The sequence below is a fragment of the Lagopus muta genome, chromosome 14 (genome assembly GCF_023343835.1).
Source record: "Lagopus muta isolate bLagMut1 chromosome 14, bLagMut1 primary, whole genome shotgun sequence".
Lineage (NCBI taxonomy): Eukaryota > Metazoa > Chordata > Aves > Galliformes > Phasianidae > Lagopus > Lagopus muta.
In genome coordinates, this window is record NC_064446.1 from 7599995 (window position 1) to 7626678 (window position 26684).

At 39.4% G+C, this 26684-nt stretch overlaps 1 protein-coding gene across 11 annotated transcripts in view; it reads right to left on the minus strand.

Annotated features, from left to right (window-relative positions):
• FABP6 (fatty acid binding protein 6) overlaps positions 1–26684 on the minus strand; it is a 51011-nt gene that overhangs the window by 14456 nt on the left and 9871 nt on the right. For 7 of the 11 annotated variants that reach the window (XM_048961049.1, XM_048961048.1, XM_048961044.1 and 4 more), the window contains 2 exons: positions 2050–2154; positions 1028–1203 (listed from right to left, as the gene is read on the minus strand). In XM_048961049.1, the coding sequence (XP_048817006.1) occupies positions 1028–1203; positions 2050–2116 (243 nt within the window). In that variant the 5' untranslated portion in view covers positions 2117–2154. Of the gene's footprint in view, positions 1–1027; positions 1204–2049; positions 2155–6107; positions 6179–23458; positions 23609–26684 lie in introns of those variants that run through there. The other 4 variants (XM_048961040.1, XM_048961042.1, XM_048961046.1 and 1 more) reach the window with 3 other exon arrangements.

Here is a 26684-nt window from a genome sequence, read left to right on the forward strand (position 1 = left end):
ATTGTTTAGTGACTGCTAAAAAGGCAGGGGTTTCACTGCTGAGTCGTTTATACTGCCTCTGGCTTTAGATACTCAGCAGGATTTGGACTGCTGAAGATCCTAAGGCCAAAAGAAAGGCAGTATTTGTAATACTTCAAAACTGTAAAGTAGACTAAGTAGAACTACGTTTTGTTCCATACGTTAGGCTTCAAAAAGGTTTCTCACAACCAAAGACAAATGTTCTTTTTCTCCCCTGTATAATTAGAATGGTATGACTGAAAAAGCGTTCCAGAAATCATGCAATGTTATTGCTGTTATTTTGTCAGAGCTGCCCAATGCAATTGATCATTTTCCTGTCTCTTCAATATAAAGCATTTATCTATTAATCTGTTGTAGGGTTAATGCTGAATTTAGTCATCTGAAACTATCCGTTAAAATAGGTGAGAAATGAATAAGGTATTAAAGCAACCATTCTATGTAGATATCAAAATTTTGTCCAGGTCAGGTGCAGATCAGGTTGTACAACCTTATCTCTAGAGACTGTTCCAGTTGCAAGTGGATCTGTACTTCCAATATCAAGGATGGTACACAGAGATTTGTTTACTTTCACTTTACATAGTCCTTACATAGTTTAAGGCAGCTTCAAAGACTGAACACTACAGTCAGGCTAAGGACCACAGCACTGCTGTCAGGGTGTGCTTCCTTTGTATGGTGCTGGACAACAAGGACAGCTGGGAGCCAGCTTATTACAGTTCTAATGGGCACTAAGATTGCTTGAGCCACGACAAGAGTAGATGCTCTTCACTTTTTCATCATTCTTTACTAGTTAATAGTTTTGAAGCTCCAGCCCTCATCAAAATGCAGTTCTAGATTTAGATATTTTGCTAGGACAACAAGAAACAGGGAAAAAATACATATGATGTCCAGGCTATGATAGATGAATTAACAGGTTAAGGGAGATGTACCCGAGTCATATTTGATTTTCACTCTATATTGAAAAACAACAACAATCGAGACTGCACAGAACTCAAGGGCTAAGTTAATATACCTTGAACTTTCTACCACCCATTGTCTCCATGTCTGCTTCCTTGTCTATAGTGAATGAATTAGTTGTGGTGTGTCCTCCTGGGAAATGCTGAGACCAGGTGAAATCATTTCCATTCTGCACCACCTCGGTGACTATTTTGCAATTCCTTCCCAGTTCGATCTTGTCAGCAGGGAGACCTTAATAAATAGAAAAATACAGTTTATCAAATCAAATGTCTCATCAGCTGCGTTTGAAGTAAAGCACGCTACTGGGATGTTTGTTCTCAGACATTGATGTCTGAGTATCTGATTTGTGTTTTTGTTTCTTTATTTAAATTAGTGATACAAAGAAAAATACAAGGCAATCAATGCATTTGCTAAAATTATAGGTTTTGGTCTTGATTTCTTTTCCCTTAGGAATGATATATAATAAAGGTGCAGGTAGAAGGAATATATAAATGTCTGCATCTCTCTACTTAGGCTACACATGCAGATACATGGAATTTCATGTGAATGAATTTCTGCCTCTGCCATACAGCTGTGCATACATACTTACTATTTGCATTTGCTTTTTAAACAAAGGAATACAAGAACTGAATTTATGCACACAGATCATAGTGTTCCTAAGGGATTTCCCAGGAGTGATCTCAGACACAGGCTTACACAGTTTTTCTGAAATGCTTCAAAGAAACCTGGTCCAGTATAAGACTGACAAGTATTTTTCATACTTAAAATTTACACTTTCACTAATGAATACCCAGGACAGAAAAAAATTGTTCTAATGGTCATTATACTGCAAATATCTTTGCCCTTCATTCCACTGCCACTGAAAAGGAATAACAACTTCTGTACAACAGGACTATTTCCTGCAGATAACAGTGCTTCTTGTTCTTAATGAGAACTGATTCTCCTTGCTGAAGTGTGGAGCACTCCAACCAGTTCTATCTCCTGTTGATCTCAACACATTTTCAATAAATTGCTTTATTTAAACAAGTATTTCTAGCTAATTTAAAACCTTTAAGGCTCACCCCAAGACATACTTACCAATCTTCTTCACAAAGTCATCATAGTTCTCATCACTTTCGAATTCGTATTTGCCTGTGAATGCCATGTTGCCCTGCAGATGTGGCCGCTAGAGCAGAATAGCTGCTGGAACAAAGAAGAATGGGTAAGTGCAGCTGGCCTGAAGACCTGTTTTTATAAGCCAGACAAGCTGTTCAGCCCACCTGTAGTCACACCCCTTGGAAATGTACTTTTATGATCTAAGTGAGTCATTAACACGGATGCTATTGACCTATATGAAAATGAAGATCATAATTCAATAAAAGATCCTGAATTGATCTGGAGATCAGCAGAAATCAAGGGCAAAAGATGGATTTCAGGTTTTGTGCATATTTAAAGAAAGTGATGCATATTTACTTTAAATATCCGATTGATTTTGCAGAGACAGTGAAATAATGGTAAAATAAGTTATGATAAACAGAGAGAAAATGCCTTCAAAGCAGTGTCCTTAGATCACAACCCTGCTGTATTTGGAAGCATATCTTGTATTAGTTAACACATGAACGAAGGAAGCAAGCTGCACAGATTCCTAAGTAATTCTGCTCAGACACAATTCTGTGTAAATTACTCCAGTTCCACATCCTTCCTTATCCCCTCATGGAAAAAAAGAATTGTGAAATATATTACATTACTTGGATATAAAGTACATTGGATGTGTTGATAGATGGCACCATGTTCCTGTATCTTTTTTAACATCAGAAAACAAATAGTGCTTGATATTGCTTAGAGAATGTTTGCACAAAGCACAAATGTTTTAGAAACATATACTTACTTGGGAAATGCAGAATTAGAGTTCTGATTTGTGTAAGATGCTCAAAGTCAGAGTTTATTGGGTAATTTAGAATGCATACAGGAGCAGGGTAGGAAATCCCAGCTGCTGTGCATTGGCATTGCTCCACAGACCAATGACACAGACCAACAATCTGAACAAAAACCTTCCAAGGATTTATGTGCTAACAGTGTGTTAGCAATGGGAGACACAAGGTACCTGAGGTTTGAATAGAAAAACATCTCCTGTCTTGGGAAAATCTTTGCAGTTCTGAAACTTTTCCTTACAGAGGCAAAGTGAGAGGATACCAGAACAATACATTGGCCAGTGGGTTAAAAGGCTGAATCAGGTGCAAAAGGCACTTCTAATTGAAAAGAATCTTATGACTGTGGACTAGAAGAGATCTTGCCTTGTGTTTATTGCTTGCAAACTTATATTTCTGTTTTTCTCCCCCACCTACTTCCTCTTCTGAGGTCTGAGAGAGTAACTTATAAACCTTAGTACAGAGGTGTGTTTTTTGAAGTTGACAATAATCCTTTCAAAACTATTTGTTTTGGCATGCGCTCTTTGTGGGAAATCAGTTTTCTAGAACAGATGCAGAAAGTGAACAAAAGGGAAACATAAAAAAATCATGGTCAATTTGTAAAATAAAAACGGAACAAATGTCCTCAGAATTATTGCCTTCCCACCCCTAGCCTGTCACTCCCCCCACGTTCACTCAGCTTTAAATCGTACCACGCTGTGCAGCGGCTGACTGCATTGTGCTGGAGTTCGTGACACCACAAAAGCCATACCATCTGCTGTCTGCTTGCAATTAAAAGGATGTCTCCCCACTTGAAATAGAAGGGAGCCATATACCTTTCCTCAGTGAATGTTCTCCCTGTTCTGCGATCTGAATTCAAAACACAGGGCTGTGGGAGGAAAGAACTTAACCGTTTTCTTGTTTATATGTGTGTGTTTGTGTGTGTATCAGTTACAAATTCAAAAGGTTCAGGAAAGAAGCAGAAACTTGCTGTGCAATGAGTGTTACCTTCGTGCTGATTTTCAAGTGTCTGCCAAAGGATTCTGTCTGTTCTGAAACTACATTTGACACATTTTCTTTTAATTACAACTCCTTCACCTCAATCTCAAGCTTGTTCAGGAGCAGATAACTGAGAAAGAAATTTCCTTTAACAACTAGGTCCAGATTACTAGGCCTTCAGTAGATGAAGTAGCATGGCATCAGCACAGAAAACAATGAAGTGGTTGCACACAAAACCCTCTGTTCTTATTGCCATGGTAAAGCTTAGTAGGCACTGGTTAAGCTCAACAGTGTAAACTCTGTGCCATTAATAGAGGCAAAACAAAGGAAAAAATAAAACAAAAAAAAAAAAACAAAAAAAACAAGTGAAATTACTATTCACTCCATCACAGATTCCAAAATATCATTTATGGGAAGGTATCACCAACTCTACTACATACTTGAGCAGGCTGAAACACAAAGAAAAAAGAAGTGACCTGTCAGAGCATTTAACGTATGCAATGGATGACACAGCAAGAAATTCTAAGTCCGTGCATAAACCCCATGTCCAAGAAATGGCACTTAAATTAAACATTCTTATAATAAGTCACTAGAAGCAGACAAGGAGAGCTCTGGACAACCAGTTACTTTCACACAGTCACCCAGGAAGTTCTACAGTTGTTCCACTGACGGGCTGTGAACAAGCGTTTCTTGCTGCCTTGCATGGCTGGCTGTGTAAGCGTCTGGTTCATGACACACTCTGCTCATGGCTCTACATGCTCTGTATACTAAAAGGTGACCAATGTCCAGCACCAACTGTGCTTTCTGGGACTGGGAACCACTGATAGACACTGCCCTCAGGTTAGCTCAGAAATGAAGGCCTCCGTCTTGTACCAGGCTCTCAATGCTTTGGAGAGACATACGTAACTGTGAAAAAGGTAAATGAACCCAAGCCATAAACCCGCCTGTTTACACTCAACTTATTATGGGCCAATACCATTGGTGCTGTAATGCCACATGGACCTTGAAGGATAGATCAAACTGGATAAAGAAAATGGTACAACTCTGTCAAACAGGAAAAAGATAACTAGATTATAGGAACAGTACTTGAGCTTTTACATTCTCCCTCTTTATAAAGATTAAATTACACTGATGACTATCTTGTGATGAGATATAAAAATGCTGACAGCTACACAACTCTGAAACAGAGCTTGCCTGCATTGGGAATGGGGGAGGAATAGAGCCAGCATGTAGTACAGTGAATTACAGGTGAGCAGCTACTTGACTGGGTGGGTCACTCTAAGTTTATTCAGTTTATTCACCTCCAAAGAGTTGTACACTACATCACACCTGCAAGCTGCAGCATATGTTACAAATCTCCGCATCTAAATAAAAATAAAAGTACGTGGTGTTAGTAGCTGTGCTTATTCTGCCCGGGTGTTTGGAATCAGAACAGTTTAGAACAAGTTTTGAGCAAATTTCTGTACCTGTCTCTGCAGATGAACTTTTAATGTGCATAGTGAATTTTCATCCATTTTCTGTTCACTTATTCTGAAATAAACTCTCCCTTTAATTGATGTCTTTTTGTTGTAAAAACTAACAAAATTCAGGAGAGTACTGGAAAATTCAGAATATCATTACATAGACTTTCAGACAGTGAATCTGGATAATGTTTATTCCAAGAATAAAGAGATGGAGACCCTCTGACTTTAATTGGTTATGGTCACTTTCACAACTGCTAAGGTTAGTTAATCAAGTTCCTCTCTCTTTGGTGTCAGTTAAAAACTATGTTCATTTAATGACCTTACAGTATATTTACAATATTCATGGTTTTCTTGCCTCTTCAGAGCTGAGCTTTCAGTGTTACTTCTGCATACCTCTACAGCAGTGCTTCATCTTTGGTGGGCTGGGCACTGAGCAAAATGGTGCAGAATAACCCAGTTAAAAAAAAATAAATGAAAAGAAAATCATCTATGTCTTTTTCATAGTACATGAACACTTCATTATGTACTTAGTCCATTCCATCTACTACTGATGCAAACATCCTTGTGTATGCTATGCTTCTACTTAACAAAATTGATTTGAAATGCAACTGAATGAACAACAATATCTGAGATCAATGGAAAAAGAAAGGGTGTTTTCCTGTTCACATTCAAAGATGAAAAGGAAAGGCACGATACAGGAGTTATAATGGCGAAAAACAAAACAATAAAAAGCTTCAGGTGTAAAAAGCTGAAAACAACTCTTAAAACTTTATGAACTTCATTGTACCTGGCACTACCATTTTCAATGGAGGGATAAACAGCTGTTCTTTATGGAGGTCACAAAATTATTCTATAGAAGATCGTGCCATCTGGTGGCCAGCTCCCAAGGCCTGTCTGCCAAGGGAGGAGCCCTGCCTCATCCATGTAGGGCCCTGTCTTCCGTTACAACGCACCAGGGTTTGTAACCAGCCTGGTGCCACAGCTGACCCCAGTCTCCTCATTCTCTGACTGCTTAAAACAAACAGAAAAAAATTCTGCCTGAACCAGAAAAGGGTCACAGAATAAATGCTGGCTCCCCTAAATTCAGTCAGAATTGTCTAAAGTGAAGCTATAACTTCAGAACAATCTAATGAATCTAACTTTATGTGCAAATGTTATTTGTGACAGATTGGCATCGATGAAATCTGAGTAGATACAACTGTCACAGAAACATAAACAAGGGTGTGTGTGCTTAAACAGAGCAGACAGAAGGCAAGGAAGTGGTATACACAGGCTTTTTACATTGAATTTGTCTGACAAAGTAGAAAACCAAAACAAAACAAAAAACCACAAGACTTGCATTCACAATCAAGCTCATCTATCTTAGAAACTTTTCTGAATCACTGATCTAACATCAGCACACAGCAAACCTCAGATTTGAACGGCCAGGACTTTGGGAAAGAATCAAACTGTTAATTACAATGAGAAGTTACACAGAAAGGCTGCACGTTAGTTTATTAGGATGTTAGTTTATTAGGATCACACGAGTTGAAAATGTGGCTGCTGTAGATGTTTAGCATGAGTAAGTTTTCAAGAGAAGTAAAACTCTCATGAAAGCCGATATCCAAAGGAAAAGCTCATCTAAAGCAAGCAGTTCATTCCCTCTGTGTCTCAAGTCAGTTACCTCTGATATGCAAAACAGCTGAGTTTTCAAATGCTAGTGGAACAGGAGGGACAACTCAGGAACAAAATCAAAGGCCAAGGATATCTTTACTTTCAGAATTTACTTGCCACACAGTCATAAATATAACGCCTTTACATTCTTTTTGTCATGTTGGAGTTACTCTGCCCTTGAATGTCTCCCAACATGCTTTAAAGTTTATTAACCTTTCAGAAGTGTTGTATAAAGCCAACTGATGTACGCTCAAAGACAAAACGGAGATAAGGAAAGTAATTCCATTAGTGAATGAACAAGGTTGAGTGACTGCCTTTGAAGTGCTTTTAAAACTGGAATGCAGTTGAACAAGGAGTACAGACTCAGAATAAAAGCAGGAGCTCTCCAATGAAAAGAAACTTACCCTTAATGATTCTTTCAGAATGAAACTTGATCAGGAAAACCTGTAAATTCTTAATACAGCTGTATTCAACAGCAATTCAACAGCCCTCCACTGCAAATGGCTAATGATTATTATTAATTCCTTTGGTATTCAGAGTAATCATTCATAATGAACTCAGAATGAACACATTTGGTGTTAATGTAATGTGTAATTCCATGAGAGCTGTATTATAATTTTGTCTTATTAAGTATCCATTTAGCATGGTACTCGGTGTAGGAAAGTAATTACCAACAAGATGTGGTTGAAGTATTGAAGAGCTTGTACGAAGTCCAACCATTTCACAGCAATCCCCTGGCCAGCTCTACAAGACAGCTACAGGTGACTTAGTGGAGATTCTGCCCTTGCTCTAGATGTGAGATTCTGAAGGTCTGAATCTGCCTAAAGAAAACAATAAAAGATCCTACCAGAAGCTGAGAGATAGGAATATTTGCAGGGGATGAAGGCTCAGACCCTTCAGAAATCAACTATTTTGGGGAGTCCCTGAAAGGAAGCCTGCATATTTTTTTTTTATTTTTTTTTTCAGTCAAAGCATTATATCAGGAAAACCTTTAGTCTGCTTTGATTTCCAGAAATGTACCTTCCAGAGAGAAAACGATGGATTAACTGGCTCAAGCTGGCAGAACTTCCGTAAAAAGTGATTGGTTCTGCTGATCCTGGCTGGCATTACTGAGCTTCTTAACAGGACTGAGGTCTGGTTTGGGCAACTAGAAAGACAGAAAACTAAACTTATGGGGGGTGGGGGGGGAGGGGGTGGAGGGGGGGGGCTGGAGAGAGTAGTTTTCAGGTGGTTTCACTAGTTTTCAGCTGATTTCATTCTCTGAGCTGTCCCAGTGTATGGTCGTACTCTGCCAGTACAACAGGAGGTACAAGAGAGGAGAGAAAGACTAATGGCACTGTTATCACCAACATTTGGCCCTTTTGGTGGTCCAGAGGTGACTGCAAACCACACAGTGACTGAGAGCATCCTGAGGACATGACAGCAGTGCTTAAATCATGGCTGTTCTTGAGCTACCTCTTGCTTTGTGCTGACACAACAGTTTATGCAGTAACATAGCAACCAGAGGAAGGGCTTAGTTTGAATTAAAATACAAAGATAAATACGAAGGTTCTTTAGAGATGGATCAGTGCTCTGATGGCCACATAGATAGCTGTATTGGCATAGTGGAAGTTCTGGCATGGAGGAGGGCACATGCAGCTAAGGGAATAACTGCACAAGGTGATTTTGCCCCTGAGAAATGCTCACTGCAATCATGATCTGAGTTATGCTTTATCATCCATATTAAAAGAAAAAAGAAGTCAAAACTGATGATTATAAGCAAGGCTCTACAGGACAAAATCCGAACTGTGTTCATGCTATTTGAGCAATTGATATGTGCCCAGTTCAGCTCAATTGAACAATTTTTTTTCTGTGAGTTTGAGGCCCAGATTCTCTACAATTAGTATTTCACATTGGCTGTTCAGAATCCAGCACATAGGTAAATTAAATCAGAAGCATCTGAACAAAGAACTGGGAGGGATACCTGTAATTATGTCAACCTCTAAGAATTTACAGCATTCTAAGAAGTGTTTGTCTTTGCTATTTAAGCAGGCAGTTTACTGTCTTGTATGTAACATTTTTCTTTTAATTTCTAGTTTAAATCAATTCATATTTGTTCTAAACATGTTTATATTTGTGCCAGCATTACCCTTTCTCTTAAGTACCACTTCCTTTTCTAAGTTTACCTCCAAAGTGCTTTAGGGAGCACTTTTTCTGTTAAACTATAGCAATCAGGTTGAGCCACACCAAACTGTTTGACACTTCTGAAGTCTTCTTACTCTTATCATCTCAGTATTCCCCTCCACTTCCCCTGATTTCAGATAACCTTTTGGGAACAGAGGTGATTAGGATCCAGAACATTTTCCAGCTCAACAAGTTTCACTGGTACACTACCCACCTTATAATAAAAGGTCTTTATGGTACCTACTAAAATATTTTAGTTTATAGAGTATGACTGATACTGGCAACACCTTCTGAATTTAATTGTTCCTTCCTCTCTTCAGGACTCTTCCCTTTAATTAGTTCTCTTAGACTGATTTTATCAATCGTCCCCAAAACAATGGGTAATGGGAGCTGAGAGCAGAACTAGGAAACTATCTTGGACCACCATGGAAGACTCAAAGGCCTTTGTTATGCCACTTTTGAGACAGGCAATCTGAAAGCGCACAATAAAAAAATAATTTTGGCTATCAGTTTGGCTCACACAGACCTGTTAAGATCCCTCCAAATTACCATCTTTGGACTAAAAGTCACTCTGAAACATTTTGAACCCCAGGAGTTTTAGCCCAATGAAAAGAATTTTTAATAAGTTGGTAAACAGAAGATGAAAATTGAAGTCAGGCTGGGATGGTCTCTGAGCTACCTGATTGAGCTGTATGTGTCACTGCAGGAGAGATGACCTTTAAGGGTCCCTTCCAACTCAAAGGATTCTACAATTCTATGAATTCGGCCTTATCTACAGTCTTCTGGTGAAAGCCAACTGACTTAAGGATGCTACCTCTATATATTTGTTCCACATATATATACAAACCAGAAGTCCCTAACAGAATGCAGCTATGGTTTAAAAAATTCCTGTCTGACCTCTCTAAAGACAGGAATCACCGCAATTACCCCTTCTGATTTTTTTGACCAAAAAATAATAGCCACGTCCCCTTTATCTACAGATGCGTTATAAAGATTTTATTACTTGATAGTATCTATGTGATATTACTCAGTGACTCATCAGGACAATATAGCTTCAAGTGGGAGCTTATTTTCAAGGTAACAGTCTCATTTGGAGACCTGTCGCGTGACTGGGGCCTTCTAAGCAATCCTCATTCACCACCTGAAGGGGAAAAAGGGCTCAAACTCAATATGAGATGAATGCGCCCTGAGCTTGCAGTTAACATTAGCAGAACCTGCTGGCAGGGAGGGCCACTGAATGCATGTTTCTGCAATAAGCTGTCACTGACACATAGCACCACCACTACCACATTTAAATTCTCCCTTAGCCACAATGTGTTTTGAAGGCAGCAATCGCATCCTAGAATTCTTCTGTTTTCATTCTTATCATTTACCTACAAAACTCATTCAATCATATCAGAAATTTATACAAATGAGCCTTAGAAGGCAATGGGATAAACATGGGAAGAAACCAGGACTTGGATGTTGCACAGACGCTCCCTGCTTCTGCAGTACAGACAAGTTCAGCAGAGACTGCTGGCAGCACGCCTCTTATGAGAGCTGGGCAAATTTCTGATATTGGTCTTAGACCTCCTGCATTTCCATATGCACTGAACAGATTTGCTTCTTTTCCTTCTGTCCTGTAGTTTCCTACAGCTGCACACCAGCAAGCAGCATGTGCCACCTCGGAGATACAGCAGCTGATGACTTTTTCCATGTAACGCTGGTTTGGGTTTTCATGGAGAAATGCAGCTCAGAGCTTGGCTTCAGGTCTACTGAAGTCAATAATAACCGATATGTAAGACCATGATTTAACTTGTTATTTCTGTAGGAATTCTGCTAAAAGCTTCTCTGTTTCTTCACAAATGTTATAATAAATCAGTTTAAGTGCTACCTGCTGTACAGAGGATGGATTTTTTAAGCCTATAAATTAGTAAAATGAGCATGGAGAGCTCAGAGTTCTTAAAAAGTGAAAATTACAATAAATTATTTGGCCTTTTTCAATTTCACTCACATTACTGGCTTATTAACCATAGGCTACTACTATGCAACCTATGGTTAGTAAGAAAGGAAATATTGCTTATTGTTAGAAGACCATCATCTGATTAATACAAGAATACTACCAGTCAGTCTTGCAATATGAAGTATTTCCTTGTGTTAATTAAGGGATCTCACAGGAACTGGAGATACATTCAGCATTTCACAGAACTCCATCTCCATTAGCTCCACTTCACGTCACATTTACTTAATACAGAAGATAAATTCTCCTCAGTAAGGCAATGTTTTAAAAGAGACCACACTTTAAAGCACAAGCACATCTGACTTTTATGTATGTATCTGTTTCAGATTTCTACTGTTTAGAGAAAGAGTTATTAATTTTAAGTGGTGTTTCAAGGAAGAACAAAGACATTAGGAGCTTCTGTCTTTTCCTTCTCTTTCTCCTATAGTAAAGGATCACCACGTTGAAAGAGGGACAGCAATCCAGAGAGACATGAAAGAGTCTGACATAACACGGAGTAGTCTAAATTGTTCCCACACCCACAACCAATGTAGTGTTACAGAGCACTTAGCTAAAGCTGCACCCTTAGAAAATCCTTGTCACAAAGCGGAGATGCTCAGTTACATTACATGCAAGCTTATACAAATCATACACAGGAAAACCTACATAAAACTGGATTTTTTTTTTTTTTATTCCAAACAGCATTTATTTTGCTTCGCTTTAAAACAAAAGCATTTTTAAAATGGGTGAGTGTTTAATTTCAAATCCACCAGTGATTTATATACAAGTGCCATTTTAATAATTGTATGGTAATAACAGTCCTACTCCTTTCCCTTCATCTTTTCCTCCTAGCTTGGGACACCCAGAGGTTTTTCTTTTATACACTGCAGAGTTTATTCCATGATATCTGTCATGGAAAACGCAGGCTACCAATGGGGTGCTGAGCAAGAGGCGAAATTGAAGCTTCAGCAAGACAATGCCACATTTAAAAATATGCATTCATTCCATAGGTCTCAAATGGAAACATTCTGGATATTCCAGTAAAATGTAAAGAAGTATCCTTCTACTTTGTATGCACTGTTTCTTTGGAACATACCAACACATTTTCATATTTCTGCCATGGAAAATACGCAAAAACAACAGCAACAAAAAAACCGAACTCCTTTTCCCCCCCTTCCCCTCCATGTCCTTATGATACTTAGTTTCACATCTTCCTTATTTTCGTATGTCTTTACTTCTGTAACTTCAACATTTCTGTATCTGGATCATCAATAGTTACTGAAGCAAACACAAAGCAGCTGAGCTAAAGAAAGGCCAAATTCCCCAATCGGCCTGTCAGGGGAACTTCCATGCTGCAAGGGTTACCCAGAGTTCAGCATGCATGGAATAAACACAGCATACTTTATTATGCATCCTGCTTTCCAGACTGCTGATCCCCAGCCCTTCATTTTTAAAGCAATAGTGTTGCATTTTAAACACAGATTATGTTGTTTGCCCCAGGTCATAAGAGATGGGATTGATAGGCAGAAATTCTGATCCTCTGCTGTCTGTCACAACACTAGACATCCCTCCACCTTTTGGGTATAACCATTTCTCCAGCACATTGCCCTTTATCTCCACTGATTTTCCTGGAATGTATTAACCTCCACCTATTGCACTTGCACAGCCTGCTGCTTTCACTGTGCACACAAGCCCAGAAGCAGCTCCATTCTGCTGCTCCAAATGATTCCTTCAGCTGAAGCTTCTGAATCTCTGTTAAAGTCAACATTAAAGTTAGATATAAAGGCAGATCTGTTTTGCAGTTGATATTCCTTGTATTTTAAAATCATCCCTCTTCACCCTTCCCATTTCCTTCACTTCTCAAGCTTCTCCTCAGTTCCCAGCTCCTGCAGCTCACCTTAAGAGTTAGATGGAGCAGACAGCTACCTGGTGATGGCAAGAAGTTATTTGCTGCCCCTAAAGACCTGGCAAAAAAAGGGATTTTGGCTTAAAATAAAGAATCTCAAAGACAAGGAAAACCAATATTCAAGTGTATTTTTGTTACACTAGCACAGCATTTATGATGTGCTGCACTAAAAGTACTTGTGCAGGTTAATGGTGCAAGAACAGTTCAGAGAAGGACACATTTCTCTTCTGGAAGTACAACAAAAGCCATATATAAGTACTATAAGTACTTTTTTGGGCTTTGGCTTTGCTTTGATCTGTCTGAAACACTGTAATATCTTGCTGAGAATTTTACCGAAAGTTTGAAATTATTTATATTTGTTTAGATGCACATTTAGCACAAGAAAAATGTGCTTTCACAGCAGGGAAAACACATACATGGCATGCCATTACCTCACCTTCTCCAAAAAATGCCATTCTTTGCATCTGCTTTTTCTATTAGCTGTTATGTTATCTAGACTGCAGTGTTCCTCTTCCAGTGGGTTTATCTTGGATCTATTTTCTGTGGAATTGGGCAGTAATAGTATGCTGGTATTAGTTAAACAATGCTGATATAAAGCTAGGAAAATGAGACCATGTTTTTAACAACTGTGATTTTTATCTTAAATCCTGTTGTAAGTACTATTTTTCTACTGTTTCCTTTAGGGATCAAGAGGAAAATCTGGAATATACTTGAAAATCCAAACTTCATCTCATAATGCCATACAACAGTTTATATCCATTTTCTTCCTACACCATGAGAGATCCGTAGGGAATACAAAATAAATAAATAAATAAATAAAAATTGCTTATCTTTTAAACTTCGTTTTTAACCTAAATTTGCATTTCTGAATGGCACAGCTTGGTACCACATACAGATCAGTTACTGTCCTTAGGGTGCTTAAAAATCTAGACACAATGATTGGAGAAAGTCATCTCTGCGAACACCTTGGTTCCTCAGACAGAAACCACACTGACAACATTTGCATTAAGCTTACAAAGCAGTTGGATCCCCCAGGAATGCACAATTCTGGCACCCAAGGTAATGCCTGGGACTCCTCAGTGAGCATGCTGAAGTGGCTCTAAAATTCGCATTGCTGAACCTTTCCACCACAGAAGGCAAGGCCCCTCAGAGCAGCCTCCAGCAATCAGATAGAGAAGTCTGAATCACACTGCCATCTAGTGAGAAGCCTTAATTCTGCTCCTTAGCTGAATAAACATTCTGATAGGCGTCAGACGGAATTCTATGCAAAAATAAATCTGTAGCTTACAAGGTTAGTTACAACTTGTGTCAGGCTACAGCATAGAAATCTTTGTTGACTTGCTAATGCTGAGTGTGTTAAAGACATTCTGATACTGATTTGAGTTGCAAGGTCTGTCCTTGAGGAATTAAATACAAATCTCAAGCCTTTAAACATGAATTTAAATACATTTCTGATTATTAATGACTAATTCTTTACGGTTTTAATACACTTTTTCTTCAAGCTGTCAGTTACCTCACAAATAATCCCCAAGGTCATACAGGAGGGCATGTGGATTCACTATTACTTAGCACACCTGAAAATCAGCTCTCACTATCTCCCACAATAGTTGAGTCTATCTTGTAAGCTGCTGTGACTAAGGGACAGTTTCCAAGGGTATGCTAGATGTAAGCCACTATCCTGTTGTATTCTGGAGCCGGTAAAACAGGCAGGCTGAAACAACTGCTTGAAGAGAGAATATAATTCATCCTGCTCTATTAATCTCCCTGGAGTTTACTGCGATGTTTTTACATACCAGCATGAAATATTTCATGACTTTCATTTTGGCAGGTGGGTTAGAGGAAAAAAATGAATTCCATAATAGAGAACTAGAGTTGCTCCAAGCAGAAGTGCAACAGGAACGGGGGAAAGAAGATGGCGAAAGAAGTCTACCCCATGGTAAATGTCAGAGCTAATCTAAAATGGGAGTCTATCTCCCTCTGAACAATACTGGAATCAGCAATGAAACACTTGTAAGTATAGCTTTAGCTCCTGTTATGCTGCAACAGCAAAGAGAAAAATTAAACTTTACTAATCAAACATAAATGGACTATGATACAGAATCTAAGCACCTAAATAGATTTTAAAGCCAAGGGGAAATGATTGATTTCCACTGTTGATTTCAAAAACAAAAATCTATCTGTCTAATACAGCTTTTCTACAAGCAATCTGTACTCTCAGGCCCAGCTCATACCTTTGTGTACTCTTCCCTCCCACACTGTGTTACTGTTTGTAACCCAGGTGTCAGTAAGAGCTCTTTGGCCAAGTGCATTTACCCCTTCTGCACCCTAACTCTTCACAGCTGCATCACTGCCTCCAGTTTCTCCTCTTAAAAGAAATGCTTATTTCATTATTGTTACATGCTGGTATTCTGTTGCTTGCATAGAGGATGGCCGCAGAGCTAGATGGCAGATCTGTTTTCCTTTTCCTCTTCAGGCTTCTCTAAGCTGAAAAGTAGATTGTTAGAGAAAAGACATTGACTATGTAGATCCCTGCATAAAGGAGTAATTCTTGCATAGAAGCACAGAATCACCAGAGCGGGCTGTTGGTCACTGAGTGATGTTCACAAACCAGGGAGCAGCAGGAGAGGTTTTTGTTCAGATCCTGTAATTAGGGACTGAGGAAAACCAGAAATGTAAGGCTGTCACGAGGAGCTGCCGTGCAAAGTAGGAGAAGCTGACTTGTATCTACCTCTTTATTCCTCAGGAAGGATGATCAAGCTAGATTTGATTTACATGGGGTCAACAAAGCACAGCAATTCAGGAAGAGAAATGGCTTGAATCAGCTTCCCAGTGTCTTGCTGCAGTGAACTGGAAAAGCTCACAAGCAGGAGACAGGCTGAGAACACAACCAGTGCAGGTGGTCCTCTACTCAGCCTCTGGTGAGTGGAAACATGACTAACTGATAAAAGCACTGATTACAGAAATTCTTTCGGTACTAATTTTCAGTCATCTGTTTGAGAAAGAGCCCTTCTCCTACAATAATAGGATGTTATTTTTTTTGAAAGCTTTTTGCCTGCTCAGTGCTTTCTCTTAAGTTATTGTGACCTACATACAGACATGATCCAAATAAAGCCTTCTTTCTTTAATTTTTTATGTGACATTGCTTGGCTGAGCCAGCTCTGGAGTTGCTGTGGCCTCTGTTTTATTTTCCTCACACCAAGTCAGACATGTTTCTATACATGTGTATTTGTTTTCTCCACTATAAAATGAATGTTCAAATATCTCTCAAAAAAACCTGGAGAATTTACACGCAGGATGTGGCACTGACAGACACATCCTTGCTGTATTACTATCCTCAAGCATTAAAAGAGAAAGCCCAGAGTTACACATCTGCCTGCAAGAACTGATGCACCCAAGGAAGTTCCTGGTACCTAATGCGCTATGAGCGAGCAACAGTAATTGATCCACCATTCCCTTAGCTGCCTGCCAACATGCAGAACAGCGTGCTAGCTTAAATCATTTCCACCAAGATAGTTTGATGAGGTTTGAATGGCACAAAAAATTACTCTAGGGATAAGGAATTCAACCTTTGCTATTTAAATCAAGATTGGTAGGATCATTACTACCTGACGACTGTTCATTAAGCCTGGATGAGATAAATTTCATAGTCAGTTCAATTCCCAGTGGCTGGAGACTGACTGAAAGCCCATTTCATGGCACAAAGGTCTATTCCATCTGGAATAACTCAGGCTACGAACCAGTCTCTGGCTGGAAGTACAGACATGCTGCTTTTCCAGAGCACGCAATTCACTCCACAGCTGGCATTCTGACAAACAAAATTCACCAAGAACTGAACTGTCCAGTAGGATCCCCTGTCTTGTGATTTGTCCTTGTAGGTCAGGGCTGAAACTCCCTCCTGCAGTAAGGAGCTCTGTCAGGGCTCAGGCTGTAGCTGCTGTCTGAATATGAAGCAGAGCAGATCGCACTGCTGTCGGTCTGGCACCTTTCACTAGCCCTACATTACTCAGCAGTTAGAGAGAAACAACAGGCATTTCAGCATAGTAAGGGAGCAGCAGCTGGCTAAAGGATGAAGGAATAGAAAGAAGCAATTATACCATTATGACTATCAAACAAGCCCACATCACTCTTACTTGTGCTTGGGGGTGCAACACCAGCTCATATCCACCTTTGCTGCTGACTGTTTTTTTGACACAAATTGCTCCCTGAACAGTCATATTCAGTGATTATTTGTCTCCTTCCTTCTTCCTCTGATTACAGCCAGACTGGGATATCCCTGATCCGCATAGAAATGAATATTTTAAAAGTCAGTGCTGCCCTCAAAGGGGCTTGTGCACCATTAGGTCTCCAGATTTACTGCATTAGCAAAGAACACTGCAGCAATGAAGCAGAAGCGATAAGCTACAATGAGGAGAAAAGAACTAGCAGAAAAGAATTTTGTCTTCACCATGGACCTAGCTGAAAATTAAAACGATCACCGAGGTCCTGTTTTTATATAAGGAATTTTCATCGAATTTTGTAACCATGCTTACAGAGCCAACTCTAGTGCAGCAACACTTCTTGACTCAGCACTTGCACTGTATTTTGCCTGTGATCATGAACAGCAGCGAATTACTACTGTCAAAAAACAAAGCAAATTTAAAAAAATAACATTTGATGGGTTGCTATATAATATTAAGTCTCACGTTCTAAGTCTCTGCAAAAGTTGCTTTCCCACAGCCAACTGCAGCTTGTGCAAAATAGAAACTATTCTCTGTGGTACATGACAGTAGCACAGATTTTCCCAGAACTATTGAGAAAGCACAGTTATTAATTGCAATATGTGCACCCAGGCTGATATAGTTGGCAACAGTGTTAACGAACGCGCCACATGCGTTGCCACTATAAGATGTGCCAGGACATCATCATCTGACTTCAGAGTGTGGAGTCCTCTGCCCAGTTCCACAGTGTTATTTACTTCTCATATTCCCTCCCTAAAAGAGAGTGTCCAAGTCACAGGCCAAACCTACTCCTTTCTAGGTGTTTTGCTTTATGTTAACCCAAAAGCAATCACACAACATAAACATCTGTCAATTTCTCCTCCCCATTCATGGCTCTCGTACCTCTCTTGTGGATATTCCCCAGCTCTACTGATGGAAAAGATCTGAAATTCAGCTTCAATTCAGTTTTGATTCACTGGGTGGACCTTCTCTCCCATTGAATCATAGACATTTCGATAGCTGTTTCATGCTTATGACTGGCTTTACTTGCTTAACTCTCTGAATTGACTCATATTTTCCATCAATTCAGATCACTTTGAGAGCTTATTCTGGCTTGACCAGATGTGACTCACTTTGAGTGACTTCAAAAGTTAGAATCAAAGAAAGATTAATGTAGAAAAACCATAGTCAAATAGTAACTATGATCTTCCTACTGAAATGACAAGGAATTCCTGGTTTCCAACACAAACAGAAGGCAGTATTTATGTGGTCTATCACTGGTCTAAGCCTGCATCAATCAGCCAGTTTGGTTTTATTCTGAGGGAAAAACATAAAGGCTATCATGATTGTCTTTCATACTCAACTTGCCTTGGAGAAAAAAAACACCTTAAAAAATTGAAGAAAAAAAAATTCACTTGTACCACAGAGATAAAAATTTTAGAAATTCATACATATTTACTTTCAAGTTTTAATCCATGATAGAAAGAAATAGTGAGAGAACAGCAAATTTCCTTAATTACGTGATATTAAGACAGCAATCACCATTCCAAATTATAAAATAGAATCACAGAATGGTGTGGGTTGGAAGGGACCCTAAAGACCACCTAGTTCCAACCCTTCCTCCTGCCATGGGCTGGTTGCCACTCACCAGATGAGGTTATTCACAGCCCCATGCAACCTGGCCTTGGGTATCTCCAAGGATGGGGCATCCACAGCTTCTCTGGGCATTCCGCCCTCATCCTATCACTATGTCCTGTCACTCGTGATAACCAAACCACAGCACAGTATCAGACTGTGTAAAAAAGTCAGCCCCCCTCCTGTTCACAAGCTCCTTTTAAGGAGCTTTGTAGAAGGCCTGATGAGGTCTCCCTGACTCTCAGCTAAACAAGCCCAGGTCCCTCAAACTTTCTCCACAGAAGAGGTGCTCCAGCCCTTCAAGCATTTCTGTGGCCCTCCTCTGGATCCGCTCCAACAGCTCCACATCTTTCTTGCTCTGGGGCCCCGAGGCCTGGATGCAATACCACAGATGCAGCACAGCAAGGTTAGAGTAGAAGGGGACAATCCCTTCCCTCACCTTGCTGCCACCCCTCTGTTGATGCAGCCCAAGATACTGTTGTGAGTACACACTGCTGGTTCATGTCAAGCTTTTAGTCCACCAGGACCCCCAGGTCCTTCTCCACGGGCTATTCTCAATGAATTCTTCTCTCAATCTGCGTGCATTTGTGACTGCCCTGACTCTAAAGTGACACCTTACACTTGATCTTGTTGAACCGCATTAGGTTCTTGTGGGCTCACTTCTCAAGCTTGTTCAGGTCCTTCTGGATGGCATCCCTTCCTTTCCTCATATCAGCTGCACAACTCAGCTTGGTGTCATCAGCTGAGACTCCATTGCTGAGACTCTGTCACTAATATTCATCACTTATTTTAGCAGAGTGGTCTACACAAGAACTTAAAACACTCGTATACAATAGTTGTAAAGTCTATTTTACACTTGTGAGTACTCTGTAGAGCAAGTGAAAAACACAGGGCAAAATTCCGAGGGCTTCACTGGCTGCTTGTTCAGTTCTTTGCCTGTCAAACTCCTCTTGAAATTACCACACATTTTACCTGAACAGAGATATCAAAGATACTCAAAAGCAGCCAAGCTGACAAATACTTGTTACCACAAATCTTCTTAGAAGTACAAAAACGCTACATTAAAATGTATTGTAGTTTCACAGTTTCTAGGCGAAGAGAGTGAAAATAAGTCCTTTTTTCCCTCTGATTAGTCCCGTTGTGTCTGACATTTTGTTCATTGTTCTAGGACACAGACATGTACCTATATTGTGTTGTATGATTCACCACACTCTTTTTGCCACAGAAATGTATCACTTGATGACAGTACACATCATGAAATCTAAGTTGCATTTCATAACATTTTTGTCATTCAGATGGATGCTGAAGTAGAACAAACAGCAGACACATGCCAGACTGAAGAACAAGGACAGTGATAGAACACTCAGTAAACATAACATCTAACTGACACAATGTTCAGTTGGGGGGGATGGGAGAGAAGCAATACCAAAATTGCAGTGGTGCTCCAAGCATTAATTATCTAAGGCGTAGACCTCAAAAACACAAAGAATGAACCTTGTATGAGATGCAGATTGTTTTGGTTCTGTCTTTTCCCTGTAATTAATAGAACGTGTCAGTAGCATTTATTTGTTAACAGTTTTTCCCTCTTCTTATTCTATTAATTTGACTGAATGTAAATAGAGAAATCCTATAATCTGGTAAGATTTACAAACAAACAAGAGCAACAACAATAACAAAAAAAACCCATCAACAGTAATTATACGCTCTTCATTTTCAGAAGGAAGCATCTCTCCTGCTATTTAATGTATACATCTTTCAAATTAGTATAAACCAACCTGGGGAAAAGGTATTTTTAAAGCTTTTCCATTTCTGCATCCTTCTACCTATTAGAAACAAGAAGGAAAAACAACTACACTTCTCACCAACCATCCCAGTGGAAAGAAAGATGTTTAGGGTGGCAAAGGCATCTTTTCCTTGTAGGCTATGTGTTATAGAGTATGGTGGTTTCAATTATAATAGGAAGGAACTGCATCTGTAGAAATAAACTGTGCTACACAGCTACATCAGCATATCCTAGGTACAGCAGGCTTGGCTCCATTTTGTGATAAGCTGCCACATGGGGAATTAGATTAGTGTAACTTGAGAGAAATGCAGCATAGTTACAGCAATACACTTCCTCATAAGGCTGGTGAAACAATTGCTGAAGGCTTGAATTTTTCTGTATTCTAAGCTGGAAGAATATGAGGGGGGAGTTTCAGTAAGATAACTTTTATAATACAGATTTTCCTGTTTAAAGAGATGCTAATACTGCACAGCTAATATGAACCCAGCCAATACTGCTACTGCTCCAGTGAAATAAGGTACTGTGTTTAAACAGTCTGCACTATTTTCACACATCCTACCACCATTCTCAGAGTCTGTAGTACCTAATGAGCACCACCATTCAAGCTTCCTTCCTTAAGGCAGGTATGTAACTTCACAACTTGTTTTTCAGTATTTAAATTGGCCAATAAAAGGAAAACAAAGGGGGAAAAAAACCACAACAACTGTGGTGAAATTGACCACTTGCCTAGAAAATAATATTACAAGCTTCAATTACAACATTGCAACCCGTGGCCTACTGATATTTCGTAGAAAAGTAGAGCAAGGTATTTTGTCAAAAGTGCTGCACATAGACTCAGTGGACTCTGTTTTGCTGCTGACCTGTCAGAAAATGACAGGACATTGGTACATGATAAAAACACAGGTGTTCTTGATGCTCTCCACAGTAGAAAAAAATGGGGCTTTAGCAAGAATTGCAGAAATCTGAACCATCTCATGGCAGTTTTTCTGACACATGGCACATTCCCACAGTCCTGAAGTCGGCCTGCCAGGCCCACAGCCCACACGCGACTCTGGAGAACAGCATAGCAGGATCACAGGGTAACAGCATTCTGTGGGGTAACAGCCTGCCCACTTCGGTCCTTGAAATGACCGCTTCCATAAAGCAACACTTTACACTTCACTGAAATGCTCTGAAACCCTGCTCGATGTCCCTGAACAGTCTGCCAAAATTCTTCACGATTCCTGCTGCCAAAACAGCCTTCTCTGAACATCAACAAAAATCCAGTTTTGCTCATTACACTTTGGCAAGAATTCCACTGATATCAATTGTCACACAGAGCACAGACAATAATCATGACAAACTACAAACACCAGAGCTGAAATGTATGACCTAGCCACTCGTACCTTATCAGCTTCAGTTAAAAGGAACAAACAAACAACACATTTTGCAAATGACCAAGATCTGTTCTAGCTATATTATTCATGTGCCTTTGAGGTGCCAATGGACAGAGGTGCAGAAGTCACAGCTAAGCTAGGCTGAATGACACTGTGACAGAGGTGTTGTGATGGAACACCAATAACCAAAAATCATAAAACCGTGACAGCCTTTTTTGTATTTGTGATTTCATAAACCAGCTTGTGACAAGACCAATCAAAAATGGAAATTAATTCTACATTCCCAAAACTTTGGGAAAGGCAACATTCATTATATTGCAGTTTTTTCCCACTGACCACCACTCGTCCTTATCAGCAAAAGGATAATTAAGTCTGTTACATTAACAACCCCTGACACAGCTTTGTGGATTGGCTGCCAAGCACTTGTCCCAGCCTAACAAACCGCAGTGGTTTATTGATTACAGCATCACAAGCACAACCTAGTTTATTTTTGGAATGATGGCATATTTTTTCTATAGCTATAAGGCTTCAGCTAAAAGAGTTTCTGAATGAAGACAACACAACTTCCCAACCACTGACAACTAAGCATATCCTTAAGAAAAAACAGAGCAAGCTTTTAGCTTGGAAAATCTGCTCTTGATTAACAAACCACTTGCAAACAGCATTTTCTCAGAGTTACATGTTATCATTAGATAATTTGGTAAAGGTAATTAAGGTGACCTGGATGTTACCAAAGGAACTGGATTGCCATTGGCCATGATGAGAACTGCTGATGAGCTCTGACAAGATAAGCTGAGCCTGAGCTATCCATGAACTGATCCCACCTGGAACTAGATGAGGCATTAGATAAGAACAGAAGCAAATCAGATATGCAGTACTAGTGGTGGACATTTCTTTGTTCTTGAAGTACTCTCAGCACAGAAGGTTTTATAACTTAAGATCCACAAATTCATTTGCTGACAAGAATAAAAATATGTAAGACAATACAATATAATGCACCGAAAAGAACAAAATGAACTAAGAAACAAAAGAACAAAAGAAGAACTAAGATCTAGAAAGAAATAGCATGTCCAGTAGATATCTTAGGAATCAGGACATAAGTTTCACATTCCCATTTCACTGTGTTAATGACTGAACTCAGCAGATTTGAGTCCGGACTGCATCTTTTTTACATGCTCTTATTTCAGGAGGCACTCAAAGTTACTGCATGCCAAGCATATTTTGCTAATGTAAGGGTAACGTTTGTGACTCGAAAGCAGTACAGCATTTCCCCCCTTACAAACTTAATGTTCACAGAGTTTTAGCAAAGAAAAGTCTCTACAAATTCAGGGAAGGTCCCAAGCCTTGTTGTCACAAACACAAAACTGCTGATGGAATTAAGGCATCTGACAACACAGCATTTCAGCACAGCTATTTTTTCTTACTAGGGGAAGGAAGGCATTTCCCACCTGAAACTCCATGTACCACACAGTTCTTGATTCAGATGAAAAGCTGTTCAGCACATGACAGATTTTCCAGATTCAAGATTTCCAATTCTTTGGGATGAACTTCATAGTTAAAGATGAAGTGGGATGGGAGAACTCAGCTTCAGTGCTAAGCACTACGTGCATCTTAGACAACTAACGAGATGGCATCAATGTCTTCAACTAGCAAACTTTTGGGGGAGGAGATGAGAGGAGGAGAATGAACTCAATTTTAGAAGCTTAACATTTGTATGATCACTGAAAGGAAGTACATAAGGTCAACAATTCTCCTCCCTTGCTACAGCCCTACTCACTAAGAAGGCTGACCAGTAGCAATCTCTCTAGATTAGTTCCTCATATACTGCTTCTCAATATCTGGTATTTTAAAATTAATAATAACCTTGACATTTCCATTAAACACTAGAAACAATTTAATATTTTTATTTAAAATAGTAGATTGAGATATGCTGTCTGAGGTAGATTTTCAGCATCAGAAAAGCAGAAAACATTTGCCTATGATGGCATTTCTTGGGAAACCAGATGAGGCCTGTGGCAGTACGAGGATGGATAAAAAAGACAAAAACAGACAAAACAAAAATGAAAAATAATCCTGTAGTAAAATGTCACCAAAAAAATCTTTGGAAAAAAAAGTCTGCCATCCAAAACTGCTCTGATTTTAGTTAAAGGACAGAACATCTGATAGAAGGATGAAATCTGAGCATCAGACACCAGCACACACAAATGGGCCATGACTCCTCTAACTGTTGTCAGCTTGCATGTATGTGCGTGTGTGTGCACCTACAAACACCAGGAGGGACAAATTCATCCCTGATGCAATCAAATTAAGAAGTCAGTGGAATTACATCAAAATGAATATTGCCCTGAATATTGCTGTACTGATGTGATTATATGGTTTGGGAAGATTCCAGCTCACAGTAGCTTTTTCATCACATGGGAACCACAGACTTCAATATTAGTTGTTTTTTTGTTGTTGTTTTTTTTTCCCTCCTTCTTCCAAAAAACAGCATTTAATTGAATGACATTGCTAAGTAGTATTTTACAGCTTTCACTGCTTCTTTGGCCTATTTAGGTGGAGAGGAAAGGCTTGAAAGACTTGGTTACAATGCCCTTTGCTCACATTTATTCTTGCCTTTTAACAACTACAAAATCTCTATCACAAGAGGCAGCAAGAATTAAGGTAGTAGGGAATAATTTGTAATTTATAGATTAACTGGATGCATCTGAAAGACTAATCATCTTGTTACTGTGTCTTCATCAAGGATAATATTACAGCACATTTTATCCTCAAGTTGTTTTTAAATGTCCATTGCAATTAAACCCTCATTACACTCCTATGAATGAAAAGTTATTGTCCATATCTCACAGCCAGCAAAACTGAAGCTATAATGAGTCATAAAAAGGACCATGTCAGGGGTGTGCAGACAACTCGTGTTCGCTTCAGCTAGGGAAGCAGAATGGCTCCAAATGATTACTGATCAATTCTACTTCTGTTACTGTCCTGCCTTCTTAGACTATGCCAGCACAGAACCGTGACTAATAGACAAAGTAGGATTTTACCATTCTTGTTATTCCCATTCAACAGAAGCTTTATCTCCAAGGACTACAGCTAAGGAAAAGCCACACCTCAACAGCAGCAGGTGCTATTGCAGGTGGTCAGAGCTTGTCTACAGATGTAGGCCACAGCCTCAGAAATGTTACTGCGTTTCCACAGCCAAAGAAAAAACAATCATTTTGACATATCGTTATTGAAATGAAATAGACTTACAGAATTCAGGAAGTTACATAAGAAATCCAAAATGAACTGCCATACTAGCTCACCCATACTTCAGTTTAAGCCTCCCCATTTATCACTGGAGCTAGGGTGACATCTCCAAACAATGGCAAGGAGTGAAGACTGCATACCAGTAATGCATTACATGCCTGCATGTCAGCAGCATACATGTTTCAACCCATAAGCTATGTCAAATCGATTAACTCTTGAACAATGTGGGCATTAATGTGAAACAGGTATTTTCACACAGAGTCAGGAATCAGGAGAAGAAAATCAAAGGTAAAATCTGGGTTTACTACTCAAGGAAGATAAAATGCAATGCTTATACACAATACAAATGCTCTTTCTGCTACTGCAGGAAAAGCTGCAAAATCTGTCAGTTCATGCAGTTATTTGTATTACAGTAGCAGGTAAAAGCTGCAACCAGGGTTTGGTGTCAAAAGTACCTGCACTTAGAGCAGTCTGGTCCATTCCCAACAAAACAACTTCAAAATGGTTATGATTCAAGAGCAGCATCTTAACAGAATGCAATCAGTCAGCTGAAACACCCTTTGAGAAACTTGGTCTCAATTCTGTTGTGAAGTGAGTAACATATGATTGGTTTACAGAGAAGCAAAAATCCTCCTTATAAAGACTTGTAGAAGAGTTCTCTCTCATAGGAGAGGCAATATTTTGAAGTACTGAGGTACACAGAGTAGTTGGAGTGGATTTATACCATCTGTTAGAGCAACTTGGGTTACAACACGCTGCATGCCAAACCAGCCCTGCTGAGTTACATGCCTGTATCATTTACGGGCTTGTTTACAAATCCCAGTTGACTTAGGTAGTATATGGGCTTAGTAACAGAAAGAAATGAACACCAAAATGGGCAAGTAAAACTCTCAATCTACATTTTAAATGTCTTTAAAGTTGTTTGTTTTTCCCCCCAGTACAGTCAGACAAAAGGAAACTTCAAAACTCACTGTTACATCTACTGAACAAAGAACAGAGGGACAGGAATATCCTTGAAAACACTTTCTCCCTAGTTCCACGAGTAACCTGCCCCCCAAAAGTATGCAAATCTAACAGACAGGTTCCCTAACTTCTCTCCCCCTTCCCCCCCAAAAAAAGCCACAACAGAAACAAAATCATAATCCAATTTGTATGTAATAGTTGTGGCTGCCCAACCCGAGTGTAACAGCTTTTGTGTCCATCTTTGTCCCTTTACTATTTCATTACACACAAATTTGAATATAGATGTACTCCAAGGCAGATTTCAGAAGAACAGTGAATCTCCTAGATCTCCCCCTGCAGCAGGAATTCTTCAGCAAGAATGAAAATAATTATTTAACATCTAACCCACAGTCTGTAAATAACTAATATTAAACCAAAACACTCAAAGGATCCTAAACAACAAATCTGATGCCAGATATCTTAAAA